This window comes from Enhydra lutris, unplaced genomic scaffold (assembly GCF_002288905.1).
Source record: "Enhydra lutris kenyoni isolate GAN:26980312 unplaced genomic scaffold, ASM228890v2 scaffoldscaffold43, whole genome shotgun sequence".
Taxonomy (NCBI): domain Eukaryota; kingdom Metazoa; phylum Chordata; class Mammalia; order Carnivora; family Mustelidae; genus Enhydra; species Enhydra lutris.
The window spans coordinates 12394282-12410330 of NW_019154127.1; the positions used below are offsets into that span (position 1 = coordinate 12394282).

The window sequence follows — 16049 nt, forward strand, 5'->3', positions numbered from 1 at the left end:
ATCCACCCATCCACCCACCCATCCATCCATCCATCCATCCACCCATCGAGTTATCCAGCATTCCTTACTCCATCTATCTATCCACGCAGCATCCATCCACCCATCAATCCATGCACACACTTACTCATTATTTCATCTGTCTCTGTGACAGGCATACATGCCTACTACGTGTCCAGCACTCTCCTCTTTCTCTGCAACATGTGCACATGTGCCACATAGTGCTTCATTTCCCTCATCTATAAAATGGGAATAATAATAATTTCTACTTCATACAGTGCCTTGTCCATAGAAATTACTGGACAAGTGTTCGTTGTTATCATCTGTAACCGTTAGAGCACCACACTAACAACCACTGCAGAGAACAACAAATAGAATGAGGCTAGAAATCGTCGGGCTCAAAAACAAGACCGTAATTATTCACCTTGTCCATCATTCTTTCTTATTGTATTATTAGGTTTCGTTTGCACCATAACTGTGCCTCACAAATACATAGAAAAAACATTTAGAAACATGGCATCTCCCATTTGGTGGAAACTTCATATTTTAATTGCGTACATGAACAGAAATAATGTTGGAGACTACAGGGGTGAGAAAGACGGGCAAACAGATCCCTTCACAATTGCCCCATTCCCACCCTGTGCCCACACTCTGTTCCCTGTGCACCACACTCAGCCCCCACCCCAATGTGCACCCACACTCTATCCCCCCATGCGTGCCCATGTTCTGCCCCCACATGTGCCCACCCTGCCCCCCCACAGGTGCCCATACTCTGCCCCCCAGGTGCCCACACTCTGCCCCCCACATGCACCCACACTCTGTCCCCCTGTGTGCCCATGCCCTGCCCCCCTATGCAACCACATTCTGTCCCCCCACGTGTACCCATGCTGTGTCCCCCACAGGCGTCCACACTCTGCACCCCTACCACGGGCACCCACGCTCTGGCTCTGCCATCACCCTCACTCTCATGGTGGGGAAGACTGAGAATACTTGGGGATTCCTGGGAAGGCGGCCAAGCTCACAGGTTGGTACCTGGACAGGCAGGGCTTCTCGGAGCAGTCCCCAGCTTCTAATCCACTTGGCCTTCTTCTGCGCCGCGTGGGCTCCGTTTGCCCTCAAGCACCAGCCTTCGCCCCACCGGTGTTAGTTCTCTGGCGCTGGTGCCACAGGAAACTAAGTGCACGGACTGGGGGGCTTAAAACAGGAGGCCAGAAATTCAAGGTCAAGGTGTCACGGGGCTGTTCCTGCTAGGGCAGTGAGGGAGGGACTGTTCCAGGCTCTCTCAGCTCCCGGCATTTGCTGCTCTGGCTCTCCTCGGCTTGTATGATCCCATTACCGGGTCTCTGCCTCTGTCCTCACACGGCGTTCTCCCTCTGCCTCTGTGTCTACATGTGGCTGTCTTCTTATAAGGACATGGTCCTGTTGGATCAGGGGCCTCTCCGGCTTCAGCGTGACCTCATCTGAAGCTAACCCGTTCCATCTGCAATGACCCTATTTCCAAATAACATCACGTGCTGTGGTACGGGGGTTAGGACCTCAATGCATCTTTTTGGAGGACACACACGGCACCGCGCATTGGTAATGTTACAGAAGAACCCATCTGGGCATTGTCCCCAACTGTGGGCTGCCAACAAGCTCATAGCAGCATCACAGTTTTCCGATTTAATTTTTGGAATCGTTCCATGGCCATTAGCTTTGCTAGATACCTCATTATTGCTCCCTCCCTAGAGTTTCTTTGTCCAAAGAGGAAGAAGTAGTCTTGGTGATGTCTGCCCGATGCTCAAATGTTCCCTCATCCTCTTCAAGGCCCTGACGGCTTCGTGTCTTTGCAAAATGACGTTTGCAGAGCGACCCTGGTAACCGTCCTGCGCGTGGGTGCGGGCTGCCCGAGCTATCCCGGTGGAGGGCCAGGCTGTTATTAAAAGACTGACAGGTGGTCCGCCTGCGTGACCCACGTGCGGCTCACAACACACAGTTGGTCTCTTCTGGACCCGGGACAACCCCACTGCTGGCAAGGTCATGTTCCAGCATGTGCTCGCTCTCCACTTCTAGCTGTCTCACGTGCACTGGTGACCATTCCCGAGCCCCGGTAACCGGGGACGGTGCTGGCTTGCGGACCCCGCCTGGAGCTGCTCCGGGTCAGTGGGTCATTACGAGCCTTCCGCTGCAGGGAACAGGAAACCAAACCGTGCGTCCCCGGAGCCGGCATTCTGGGGCTGGCTCTGGGCTCCCCTGCGGGGCAGGGGCTAGCTCTCCTGTCCTCCCGCTCCATTATGGTCCACTAGCAAGATGTCCCACACCCGAGGCACAGAAGGGAGGCAGGGGCCCATCAGCACCCCCCAGAGGCGGGATCTGGGGACCGGCGGTGCGGTTGTTGTTGGGGAAGCTGGCTATCCCAGCTGGGTGCCTACGGAGGTTGAAACTATTCCGGCAACTGTCCCCAGGGTCTTCCTCCTTCTGGAGGAGGGGACAACCTAAGTTCCAGGCAGCCAGGTGGGGGTCCCCAATGTTGCTGTTGGGCCATCTTGCTAACCGTGCACACCCATGCCACACCCTGGGAGACCCAGAGCAGTGTCTACACAAGCAACTGCACAGGAAACAGGATCCGGGTGCCCCTTGTCCCCCGGTGAACATCCCGTGATGGAGGATGGAGGTGAACATGATGCCGCGCCCTGTCCGTGGGTCACACCTACATGCTCAGGGCCCCACGACACCCACCTTCCTCATGGGGGTGGGCAGCTCTCTTCCCTGGGGTGTGGGGGGGGGTCAGGCCAGAGGGCTGGCTGGTGGCCTCCTTCTCTCTCTGGCCATGCAGGTTTCATGCAGTAGAACTGAGGGGGAAATTCACACGCCATACGGGGAACTATCTTAAAATCAACAACCCTGTGCATGTCACCCATTCACAGTGCTCCCCACCCACCACCTGTTTCGAGGCTCAAAACATTTCCATCACCCCCAAAGCAGCTCTGCATCAGTTTGGGGTCCCTCCCTGCCCCCTTCCTTCAGAACCTGACACCACTGTGCTTTCTGCCTCTGGTTTTGCCCATTCCGGGTAGTTCCACAAACAGGGTCCTGCTACGTGGGGTCCTTTGCGACTGTTCTCTCTCACTCAGCGTAAGGTTTGGAGCTTCCCTCAAGTTCCTTTATATGCCCGACAATATCTCGTTGTGCGGATGGACCCCACTTTGTTGATCGGTCCCTCCTTTGGCGAACATGGGCGTTGTGTCCAGCTTCAGGTGCTATGGATACCGTGGCTATGAACGTGGGTGTCTGGGGATGCGAGTCCCGATTTCCAGCTGTTTTGGGTCTGTGTTGTCCTCTATTGTATCGGCCCTCTGGGTGTGGGGAAGGCTCGTGGCTCTCTGTGCTGGGCGAGCCACGTGTTCACATGCCAAGCCCCCCTGAGCCCTCCACCTCCCCTAGCCATGGTCCAGAATGTTGGGCAGGTCAAACTGTCCTGCTCGATGCGCCCTTCTCTTGGGGTTGGGACGCCTGCTTGGTCACCTTCAGGACCCCTGCGTGCACATGGGCACGTGTGGAGCCTCACGCCGTGGTGCTCCGGACCAATCAGATCCAGAACAGATCTGGCACATGGCACAAAGATCATGGCACAAAGAAGCCGACCCCCGTGGAGCACTTGCTCCATGGCTCTTCCGTCCCACGCCCCCCGTTCCACCCGCACCGTGAGGTCGGAGTGCTGGGCCACAAGTGGTCCTGGGCACTAGGAGACACGCCCCTCAGGGTTCGGGAGACCCTCCACCTGTGCCTGTCTCACTCCCTGCAGGTGAGCGCCCAGGGGCAGAGCCAGGCCTGGGAACCGGCTACCTCGTCCTCATCGTGGTGGCCGTCTTTGCCTTGGTGGCAGGAGCAGGTGCCCTCGTCCTTGTGCACTACCAGAGAATGACCAGCAAATACAGCTTCAGAGCTGCAGTGGATGACGTCAGCTACCAGGCGTTCTATGAGTAGGAGGCCCGGCTAGCCTGCAGGTGGGGGAGGTGGGGGAGGCGCCTCCCATGCCCGCATCCTGACCTCACGGTGGGAAGCCACAGGACCAGTCCTGGGCGGGGAAACCGACCATCCGTTGTTAGGGACCGGGTTCTGTCGATCTGCACAAGCGCTAAGCCCACGGAGCCCGGGGCAGTGCGAAGGGCAGAGAGGGGGCAGGGGGAGGGCCCGGGTGCGACCCAACCGCGTGAGGCTGTTATGACCACTTTCACAGATGGGGACCTGGGGCAGGGGGTAAAGGACTGCGCTGGGAATGTAGCTAGGAGGGGACGGAGCTGCAATTTGGGTCTGGGGTCCATTCCCTTAGCTGCTGGGCTACAGTGCCTTAGACTAGACATGAGCGGCTGGCCCTCCTCAGACCAGTGTGCGCGTGACCCACGGGCCCTCCCTAGACTAGCGTGTATGTGACCCACGGGCCCTCCTTGGACTAGCGTGCACGTGGCCCACGGGCCCCTTCGCCACCCATGCTCTGGGAGCATTCCTGCAGGAACCTCTCCTTTCCTGCACACTGACCCTGGTGACCTCCCTTTCCATGCAGGTAGCTGTGATTCAGACTTGGTCCTTAATTCATCAAGCATGTACCTAAGCTGCTCTGTTCCACATCCAGAGTCTGGAAGAGTCCCAGAGGTGGTGAAAACAGACTCTAACTGACTCAGGAGCCCATCATCCATACAGGTCCCAGAGAAGCAACGCCCACCAGGAGGGTGAGAGGAGCTGTTGGAGAGGGAGGCCGGGCGAGGGCAATGCGCAGAGCCTCAAACATGGGGCTATTCAAACCAAGCATGAACACGGCTCTGCCATCATACAGATCACCTCGATAGCTCCAGAGCTCCCAGGCTCTCTACCATCCTAACTGGTCCAAGTGGCCCTTTCTTGTTTTGCTGACCGTTGACATCCATCACCTGCCACCCACCCATCCATCCATCCACTCACCCGCCCACCCACCCATCCATCTTTCCATTCATTCATCCACTCACCCAACACTCTGTCAAATTTACAATATCTCACATTTGTAAAGATATTTGACAGTTCACTTGGAGGTCTTTTAGCAATAGGTCAGTCGTGTACTGATAAATACTGCTAATGTTCTTTCTAGTGGACGTATATTCTCTTGAACTTTTCTCCTGCATTGGCAGTATATTGTTTTTATTTACACAACAGGAACTCAAAAGATGGTCTATTAATATGAAGATCTTTATAAGTAGGAATGACATTACACATACACACACACTCTGTATTTAATATTTTTCCAAGTAGGAGGGACTATTTACCCATTATACAAAGGGAAACCAGAGAAGAAATGGGCGAGTCATTTCCATAAGGTCACAAGATAAATGAATAAGGAAATGGGTGTAGAATCTAAATTTTTATTTTAGAATATTTTCTGTGACACCAACTGACAGCGCTTTTCACTTTATTTAAAACAAATTGAATTGTATCTGATAGCAAACACCTGAAAGTACGGGGTTTTCCCTGATGGACTTAGAATTATAACATGGTTATAGTTTTTAATTCATGAGATTAATTTTGTTGACTGTAACTCATGGCTACTAACACAGACCAGCTGGAGAATGTGACTAGTTTGATGTAGTGGATATCCTCAGAGTCTGTAAAGAATTACAATACGTAGTGTGTGTGTCTAAGCTGATTTGGAGCAGGAACAATAAATTTCGTGTGACATTGAAACATGACCGCGCCGGCTGGTCTGTTTGGTTCCGTCATGTGCCATGCTTACCCGGTAACCACTGAGGGCAGGTGCTGTGTGGGGCCCGCTGGGGACACCAGGAATGTGTGTCTGGCTTTTCCATTTGTTCTGATAATTGTCATTCTTGAAAAGAGGCAATAAATGTTCAGTAGATCCGGGTTTCAGGACCCATGACTGTGTGGGTCCCACGTGATCATTCTCACGTTACAGCTGCAGAATTAGAGATATTATGGGACGCTCCCACAGTGGGACAGTGAGGAAGTAGGGGAGCTGGAGTTAGACCCAGGCCTGTCTGGTTGCAAGGTCCCTGCTCCTGCTGGGCTCCTGCAGCAGGCTGAAGTGGGACAGTGAGCACGACCTTGAACCTTCTCCCCTTGCTCCACTAACTGTCGCAACAGCCCTATGAGGCTGAAGTTGCTGATCCCATTTTACAGATAAGCAAACTGAGGCTAAAATTTTAAGTTACTGCTCTAAGCCGCTCACAGTGGAAATCCAGATCTTGTCCCTCCTAGTTCAGGCTCTTCCTGCTACTCCAGAGTAGACCTGGTCGGTTCACTGGTGAAGAATGGGAGCCTTCCAGGACCTTAGAACCCAGAGACCCTCTAGCCTATGGATAGAGCAGCCAAGAGCTCGGCAAGGTGGTGGGCTCCAACTGGCTGAGGTTCTGGGTCCCTGGAAGTTCTCACTCGGACACCCCTGGCAGACCCAAGTGCTCCCTGGCCCAGGATGTCAGGCTGATTCCGTCTGGGGGTCAGGTGGAGGGGAGAAACCCCGGCGCTCCCTGCACACCCTCTACCGGACTGCACTGCCTCACCACTGCCACTAGATGGCGCTGCAGACCAGGGCGGGAGGTCCCTTTGTTTTCCTCGCAGTCACAGCCCTGTTTCCTCTATTTGTTCTTTTTTGCTCTCTTTGAGACTTTTGCCTGCAAAGGACAGGGAATCTGGAATCGTTCTGCTGGTCTTTGGGGTCCTAGGATGTGAGCCTGCTGGGGTGTGGCCCGGGGGTCTGGAAACAGCTCGGGAAATGACGCCCGTCTTCCAGGGTGTGAGAGCAGTGAGCTAATCCCATGAGCTGACCTGTGTCCGTGGTGGCGAGCCCTGAGTGGACGCGGCTCTCCCACCAGGACTGCCCGACGGAGGAAGCCGCCTCTTTCCCCCTCCCCTTCGCGCCTGGGAGGGAAAGGGCAGCCACACCAGGAGACAGTCTCTACCTACAGCAGAAACCCCTGGGAATGAGCCAGCAGCCCATCTGGGTTCCCTATATGGGGACTCCCCAGGGGGACTGCGATGCCGCTCGCAGCAGGTTCTCGGGGCTCCAGCAAAGCGTTGAAATCTGGCCGGCTGGAGGATGGAGTTTGCACCACAGAGGAGAAGCATTTCTGGCCTGAATATGGCTTGAGCCCCTTGCTGGGTCTATGTACCCAGGAGGTTATGGTTAAACGTGGCCGGGGGAGTGTCTGGTGTGCAGGGGAACCAGGGTGGCCCCAGGCTGGCCCCATGACTCAGGACACTGAGTCTCGGCTGGGTGGGGAAGGCTCATTCCCAACGCCAGGGACTGGAGGTTCTCACTTTTCTAGACACCAAAGTGGACACCGAAGTGATTCTGATGGAAAGAAATCGGTGGTAAGGTCTCAGTTGGGAGTTCCTGAAAATTTGCACCATGCAAGGTGGCACTGTATTGTGGGAGTCAGGGTGGCGTCGCGGTTAAGGGCATTGCCTCTCCCACGTGGGGCCATCACCTAGTTTCTCTACGCCTCCATCTCTTCACCTGTGAAGTGGGGTTCGTGCCGATATTGGTCAGGCAGCTTTGGGCTACAGAGTAGTAGAAGCATCAACCCCAACAGGCTTTAACGATAAAGACAGTCCATGACCGTTTGTGAATTAAAAGTCCAGGGCAGGGCTTCAGGTAAGGCTTGCTCTAGTGGCTCTCAAGGTCTGGTCCGTCTTTTTTGCTCTCCTTCCATGGTCTCAGCTTCAATCAATAATTCCCTCTTAGTCCCCCAATAACTATGAGAAGTAATCAGGACTAGGAGCTCCTTCACTCCTATGTGGCTAAAGAAAGACAGTGTCTCCCCCAACCATTGATCGAAGGAATCATGTCTTGGTTGAAACATCCTGGGGGGCACAACAAGGAGGATGGCACCCTGCAGGTCCGTTCCAGCCTGCCAGAGGTCCCCGGAAACCACTGTGAACGGGAGCGAGACGGGCTCCCCATTCTGATCTGTACTGCCAGGCAAAGGGTGGAAAACTCGAGGTGATTCTGAACCAAGTTCTAAAGCTGTTGGCCTCTTCACCCCACTGTGGGGCTGGCCCGTCTCCAGGCTCTGTGGACTCCCATCTCAAAGGGTTTCTGGGGATGAAGGGAGAATGACACGGTCTTGTCAAGGACTTTGTCGGGACTGCTCCTAGTGGGCAGACGATGCCTTCTTACGGGATTGTTCGCATGGGAAGGGCTCCCATCTCCTCTTGGATGCCCTCCCGGGGTGAAGGCAGCCTGACAGAGCTCGAGGGGCTCTCGGCGATGCTGAACCCTCCGGAACATTCACTGAGAGGCCACAGTGGGGAGCCCTGGTCAGGGAGGTGGGTGGCCCAGGGAGGAAGGCGGCCATGGAGCTCTGGTGGCAGGTGAAGGGAGCCTGTCGCTGCGGTCACCATGCAGGAAGCTGCATTGCTGTGGCCCCGTGTGGCCTCACACCCCCAAGGACTTGCCCGTGAGAGGGTCTTCCTCAGAGCTGTCAGCTCTTTGCTCACAACAGGCTTCCCTTGTGCTCCTCCCCTGATGTGACCAGGGCCACAGTGACCTGCTGTCCCCCAGTATGATCCCATGCTGAGACTAACATAGCCGGCCTCTCCGGGCACCTGGCTGCTCAGGACAGGAAGGCAGAGCCACCAGCACCCTCTGTCCTGCCTGGCAAGGCTAGTGGGATTCTTCGCCGGCTTAAGGGCAGACAGGACCCAGGCCCTGCCGGAGCCTTCTCAGCAGCCTGTCTGCTCTCAAAGGCTGTAGACCGATAAGCAGGTCCTTCGGTGCCCTCCTCGGGGCAGCAGGACCTCGGCTCTCTCTGGGCAGCCCCAGGGACTGGGCTGATCCGGCTCTTCAGGCCCGCACAGCGCCCTGCGGTCCCACCCCACGCGGGGAAGGAGGGGCGTTGGGATCAAGGTCACTGTCCCAGGACATGTCCACTGTCCTCCTCATTGGGCTCGGGCTTCTCGGCCCTCAGCTCCCAGGGCTTCCCAGCTCTGCACCCGCTGGTGCTGACCAGTGCCCAGCAGGGGGCTACTCTGCACGGGGAAGGGAGGGTCCGGGAGACGGAGACCCGGTCGGCATTCCCCTCCACACCCGTCCCAGCCCTGTCCTGGGAATGTCGAAAGGCAAATCCCTTTCTCCCATGAAGGGCAGGAATCATCTTAATCCTGTTTCAATACAGGCTCCAGTCAGGGACATTTTTGGGGGGAAGAGTATGTGCCCAGGCTCCCCAAGACCACCTTTAGGTTCAGTGACCTTCTAGAAAGACTCACAGGACACAGAGTTATAGTTTATCATAACCAAAGGATGCAGATGGAAATCAGTAAAGTTGCTGTGCAGGGAGGAGTCCAGGAGAGACCAGAGCAGGGAATCACTCACAACCCAGGCGGAGCGGGGTTGGGGGGGTGGGGGTGGGGGCTTGGCAGGGGGCTCCGAGCCCCAGCCATGGAAAACCACCAGCCCTGGCCAGCGGGGCCGGGAAGAACTCCCCTCGGCCCTTCTGGCTGCCTCGTACTTTACACATCTCTCCGAGTGTTTATAAATACTCTCTCTAGAGTAGCAGAAGTTGCCATCGGCTCAGGAAAATAAACACGTCGGTAACCATGGTGATCTGAGTATTTCGTGCTGGGCAGAAAAGGCTTGAGGTGGACGCGGGGTTTAATTCGTTTATCCAGGGGTTTGAGTCAAGGCAGCACTGACCTGATTGAAAAACTTTGGTCTCTGGGGACCAGCATCTCTCATCTTCCCACAGGTGTGTGTCCCCATTTCACAAGCTTCGGAGCCCTTTGGAGCTGCTGGAGCCCAGACCCGGCTCCTGAGGCCCGGGCAGGGGTGCCTGGGCTCGTGAGCTTCCTGGGGCGCGGGGCCGGGTCCTGTGAATCCGGTGAACCGCGCTCCGGGCTGCCTGGGCGATGGCCTGGACCCACCAAAGGTTTGGTTTCTTTCTCATGGAGCTGGTGCCAAGAAGCCCAGATATTGCAAAGTTCATCAGCAAACTCCAGTCTTACCTCTGTGGATTTTGTGATTAAAGGACGGGGGGTTGGGTGGGGGGGGGACCACAAAACCCCAAGGAATACGAGTGAGACAAAACATAATTAGCTTCCAGAATTTTCAGTGGAAAACTGCCCCCGAATCACCAACAGTGCACACCTCGAGTTTGGAGCTGTGTTGACAGTCACCTGGAGAAGTTACGACTAGATCCCACCCGCGTGGCATCTGCGTTGAGTCTGGGTAGCAGATCCCTGTGCTGCAACGGGCCCCTTTCCGAGCGGGGGGCCCCATCTATGTTGAGAGGCCAGGAAAGGGATGCAAGTTCGAGTCTTCTACACCCTGTAAGGAAAGATGGGTGGGGAGTACAGAAAAACCGTGGGACAGACAGCAGGACAAAGGCTGGGAGGAGCCTCCCATCCCCCAGGTGTCCAGACACCTCGGTCCTCGGTGGAGAGGCAGGCAGGGCAAGGCCAGCAGCTGGCCCGAGGCTTCCGATCCCACCCGGGCACGTTGTTGCTAGGGGCTTGGCTATGGCTGGTAGCATTGGAAGTGTCTTGTGAAAACCGTGTTAGCATACTTAGAAAATCCAGAAAAGACCCTATAGTCTCCTTCCCATGGCTCTTCCCGCCTCATCCACTGGAGTCCAGGAGGTTTTCTGGCCTCTGATGAACGGATGAGGCAGAGAGAAGAGGCTGCGTGTCAGCAGGCTGGACACACTGAGGCCGAGCCTGAGAGGGTCAGGGACCTTGGCTGCGCCCTGGGGGCTGGGACGAGGTCAGGCCTGAGCGACAAGGGCCTGGAGGAAAGTCCCAGGGCACCGGTGTACCCTTCTGTGGTGAAGTGAGCTCACAGGCACTGCAGAGACTGAACTTGAACCTCAGTACCCAGCAAGCTCGAGTGGACGGCAGGCCCTAGGCGGGTGGGTGGGAGGAAGACTTCGCGGGGGCTGGAATCTGGGGGAGGCACAAAGGCTGCCGCAGGACCAGAGCCCCTTTCTTTCATGCCTGTTTTTACAAGGGGCAGCTTGCCCTCCCTCCCATGGTAGGCTGGGCGCGGCCGCCGCCAGGCCCTCGGCTTAACCAGACCTTCCCTGCCCGTCTGACCCAAGAGCCCGTGAGCCCCTGGCCTTCCTCCCTCCTCAGCCCACGTGCACGGGGAGGGGGGGGGGCTCTCCGAAAGGGCAGTTTCGGGTCCCCCCGGTGCCCGTAGTTCCGATCCCATGACAGGTGTCTCCGTGGAGGAGCGACAAGGAGGCTGTCTCTTCTTTCCGGCACCAAGCTTCTGTCCCGTCTGCAGGGCTGAAGACATGAGCGGCCTTGAGTGTGTCCGTGATTCTGGAGGACTTGGACACTGTGCGTGGGGTCCCACAAGTGCCCCCCAATCCCTGTTCTCGATGCCACACCGTCTGGCACTCAGGTGGCACTGCCCGGTCCTTGGCCACCAGGGCTTGACTTCCCATAGGAGTCACACAGGTGGTCTCTGCCCTGGAGCCTCACCCCTGCCCTGGAGCCTCACCCCTGTCCTGGCCCTAACCCTCCCTGGAGCCCAGTCCACAGCCCCTCACTCCCAGGGTCTTGGGGTTTGTGTTCTCTTCACCCCGTGGGCCCGATCTGGAGATGCTGAAGGCACAGGGAGAGGCTGCCGCTGGAGACACCAGGCCAGGGCAGGAGGACAAAGGCTGGGAGCCCCAGCGGAAAGGGGACCCTGACAACCCAGGGTCACCCCCATTTTGTCCCCAGTCAACAAGTCCATGATGGGGGGGGTTTCCAGACTTCAAAGCTGACACCCTTGAATCTGGAAGGGCTCAGGGGCCTCCAGCTGGTCTGGGATGCCGCTGAGAGCTGGGGTTTTGGCGGAACCTCTGTGGCAGGAAGCAGTCCTGGTCTCTGACCCCTCCGTCTCTGCATGGCTGCTTTGGTAAAGATGCCACCTGCTTGTCCCTGTCCCAGACCCCAATGGCCCTTGCCCGCCTCCCTGCACCTGCTCTCAGGGGAGACACTGGGCTGGAGACAGAAGGTCGCCCCTAAAACCTGAGCCATGTGCTCCAAAAATAGGGAGTCGGGGTTTGGGGGTGAAGAGCCCACTCCCCCAGCCCAGCTGTGCCCGAGAAAAGCGGCATTTTTCTGCTTTGCTGATCTGTGTGAAGGACACAACGCCCAAAGATGGCTCCCTCCCAAGTCAGTAAGGGACAAAGGCAAACAGAAACGCGCTGGTCTTGCTGGCCCGGGGCCACGCTGTGGTCAGGAATTCGGCGCTTTCTGCAGCTGCATCTGCTGGGGGACAATGCACAGCAGCCCTTGTCCTGGGGAAGCGGGTTCACGTCCAGCCATGGCTGCTTCTGGGAAGAGAGAACCCAGTCCTCCCCGAGGAGCTGGCTTCGCGAGGACTCAGCTGTCCTCTGTTTGCCGTGGCGGCCACGGCCAAAGGAAGCCGCGGTGGCACTGGCTTAAGCCCTTCGAGTTAATTATCCTAATTAATCCTCATCAAGACCTGATAAGATCAACACTGCTGCCCTCCTTCCTCTTGAGTGAAGCTGGGTGGCTGCCCAGGGCCCCCCACGGCCGGTGCCCCGCCAAGAAGGGGGTGGGGAAAACCGTGGCAGGTGCAATTCCTACTCTCCCGTGGCAGCCGCAACAAATTTCCACAAATTCTGTGGTTTAAAACAACATGAATGTATCACCTTAGGCTTCTGGAGGCTGGAAGTCTGACACAAGGCTCCCTGGGCTGAATCGAGTTGTCTGCAGGGCGGGCTCCTCCGGGAGGCTCTGGGGGTGGGGGTTGGGGAAGACGTCCAGCTTCCCGAGGCTACCCTGCTTCCTGGCTCATGGACTTTCCTCCATCTCTGTGCCCCCATCCCTCTGAGCTGCTCTCCTGCCTCCCTCTGCCCCACTGAAGGATCCTTGCGACTCCTTTGGGGGCCCCCGATAATCCAGAATAACTCCCTATTTCGAGGCCACCTGACCAATAGCTTCGGTTCCGTCTGTTACCTCAATTCCTTTGCCGTGTTCACTCCGGGCTCCGGGGTGGGGACCTGGAAATGCGCTCAGTGGGGGAGGGGAGGGCACATTCACGTCTGCGCCCTCCCCGGCCCCCCTTTCCCACGTACCTTGGACTGGCCGTCCCTGCCCCCGGTCTCTACCTCTCCCTGCAGGGTGGCCGGCGCAGGCTCGCACTGGCTCTGGGAGCTGGTTATTCCTAAGTCCTACCCATGTCCGAGTGATATATGAGAACAAAGATAACAAGCGCTCCAAACTCATCACTTGGTAATTATTTTATTACAACTTCCTGTCACCTGCGCTCAGTCGTTATTGGTGTCTGTTGGACCCAAATGGCAGAAATCCTGACGCTTTCTCTGCCGCATATCCGGTCCCAGCTCTGCGCTCAACGATGTCCTCCTGGTGGCTCGTGATGGGACACGACTGGACGGTGAGCAGCACGGACACGAGAAAACACTACCCCTCAGGGCTGGGCTGACATGTGTGTAGATTATTTAGAATTAAGAAAACGATGGGGGAAATTATTAATAATGCAGATGAACTTGTTTGCAAAGGCCGTGTGGGGAAAAGCACAAAAAACTGTTCAGTCGTTTTTGAACCGTGACTATATGTTGGCGACCAACACAAGAATTTGGCAAAATGATTGAAAGTGCTCTGGGCAAATTCATTGGCTCGATGGAGTTTTCAGTAAAAAGGACCACGTATTTTGTTATTATTTGTGCATCGCACGCTACACTCCCTTTACACCAACAGAACGGAAAGTTCACGGACCCACACATGCACGCACACGTTGCAGACGACCACTTGTGCAACCCTCACCAGCACACCGCTGCCCCTCCCCCGGCCTCCCCTCCAGCACCCGGGCGCTGCGGGCTCACGCTCTGAACCACTCACACTTTCCAGAAGTTTCCCTGCTGGTACGCATGCTGTTCGCTCAGTTAGGTGTGACCCACCGCGTCCATGCGTTGCCCAGCGGCTCCTGCTGGTCCCTGGGGCATAACCCAGAGGCCTTCTCCCCCAGGAGGCTGTCCTGGCCCCAGGGGGCTGAGTGTCCTCATCGCTAGTCCCTGATGGCAGGTGCTCAAGAGCCATCACTCCATAGAATGGTAGAACCTTCCCATAAGGGGCTGGAGAAATTCCTGACTCAAGGGAGGTCTTCCTGTTTCTCCCAGGACAGAAGGAAACGGGAAGGAAGACCAGATGCTGATGTACACAGAGTTCCGAAGCCAGCCCTCCCCGCTGCTCCCTCCCGTGTTCAGGGTGGGGAGGGCTGGGGGTGTCTGGAGGAAGGACCCCCCCACCACCTCCTTCAAAGCCTGGCATCCTGACAAAGGGTTTCCTTATGCAGATCCGCAGGGGAGCCCAGGACTTAGGGCGGATTAGCTGCCTCCCCAGGCGGGATCCCAGGATCTGAGATCATGCCCAGGTGTGCTCAGAGGGTAAGCAGGAATGAGGGTGAGGCAGCTCCTAGGGAAGCAGCTCCCGGGGGGAGGCCCTGGGCACAGTCAGCGCAGGTGTGGAGGCTGTCCGCATGCCCCCACCCCCCCGCCCTGCCACCCTCACTGGGGCTCAGGGGCAAAGTGTGGGCGGCGCTCCCGGGAGACAACACAGCCTCCCCGATGTCATGCTGCCAGGCTGCTCCCCGTGGCTGCGGCAGCTGGGAGGGGTGGAGGGGAGACCAGATGGGATCCGGAAGAGATGCCAAGTCAGGGAGTCACCAGTGATGGCAGTGCTGGTGGCACCCGCTCTGCCAGATGCTGGGCCAGGCTCTTCCCACACGCACAAGTCCACGGGGGTGGCACTCAGGACCACCCCGTGTTACAGAGGGGAGACGGAGGCCTGCACCTGGTGAACCTCAACTCCGGGACAGCCTCTGGGATCCAAGCCCCGAGACCACCGCACAATACTTCCTGACTGGCCTTCAGACTCCCAGTGCGCGGCCGGGGGCTCCAGGCCTCCCCCGGGGCACCTGTCCGGGCCTCTGTCCTCCCCTGTCCCTGCCGGAGCTCAGCTGGGCTCAGCGGAAAGCACCAGGAGCCCCCAGGAGAACTCACTGGGCTCGGGCGCGGAGGAAGGACAGGTGGGGAGGCACGGCCCAGCCCCCAAAGCAGCAGCTTCCCCAGGCCGGACAGCAGAGCGGCCCCAGCCCCATGCTCGCCCCCGCTGCAGGCCTCCCTCAAAGCCTCCTGGGTGTGGCTGGGTGGCTGTGGCCACCGGGAGCCACGTTCTCCTACAAGCTGCAGAAATCCAGGACAACACGGCAGGGCCAGGAAGGGGTCTTGGAGCGGCTACGAACGTCGCCAGATCTTTCAGTGACCTCGAAATCATGAGAGGAGCAGTGGATTCGGGAGGCAACAGGCTCGGGCAAAGGCTACCTGGGCTGTTTGTTTATTCTGCCCCAGCTGGTCTCTCTCTCTCTCACACATACACACACACACACACACACACACACACACGCACGCACGCACGCACACAGGGACACACAGACACACGGGCTCACGCAGCGCCCCCAGTGGCCATGATGGGGATGCGCTGGCCCTGCCCGCACAGGCTGGCGTCCGAACATAACCCCTTGGAGTTTGTTAAGTACTTGCTGCTCTAATACCCTCCCCCCAACAACCTCTTCAGGAGGCTCTGTCCCTCTCCATTCACGTTCTGGAGGAGATCCCTGCGAGGAGGGACCGGGTAAGGAGGGGTGGAGGCGAAGGGAGAGCAGAGAGGAGGAGAGGGCTAGGGCTATAGCAGGAGGCAGGCGGCCCCGAGCTCGAGGAGCCGGTGCAGGTGGGCTCGGGGCGATGAGGACACGAAACCAAGAGGGCCTTGGTTCTACGGAGTCCGGCAGGGGAAGGCCCTAAATGGAGAGGAGCGTGGAGACATGGAGATTCAGTGGGGAGAGTGTGGTGCTACAGGGAGGAGTAGAAAGTGGGCGGCCTGCTTCCCGGTACAGTAGGAGGTGACGCCATGAGCTCGGGGCGAGGGGCTGGGCGGTGCGATGAGCCAGGGGCCTGGGGACTTTCTGCCACCCTAAACATGTTCTGTCCATGCAGGACTCGGTGGTCTGCCGTGTTTGTTGGCACCTGGGCTCTCCCGGCCCCTCCCCCGCACTC

The 16049-nt window shown here is 57.5% G+C and overlaps 1 protein-coding gene across 1 annotated transcript in view; it reads left to right on the forward strand.

Annotated features, from left to right (window-relative positions):
• Positions 1-3963, forward strand: part of LOC111155676 (uromodulin like 1) — a 56728-nt gene extending 52765 nt beyond the window's left edge. Inside the window, exon 22 of the mRNA XM_022515966.1 lies at positions 3782-3963. Within this exon, the coding sequence (XP_022371674.1) occupies positions 3782-3963 (182 nt within the window). The remainder of the gene's footprint in view (positions 1-3781) is intronic.
• Positions 3964-16049: the final 12086 nt, after the last annotated feature.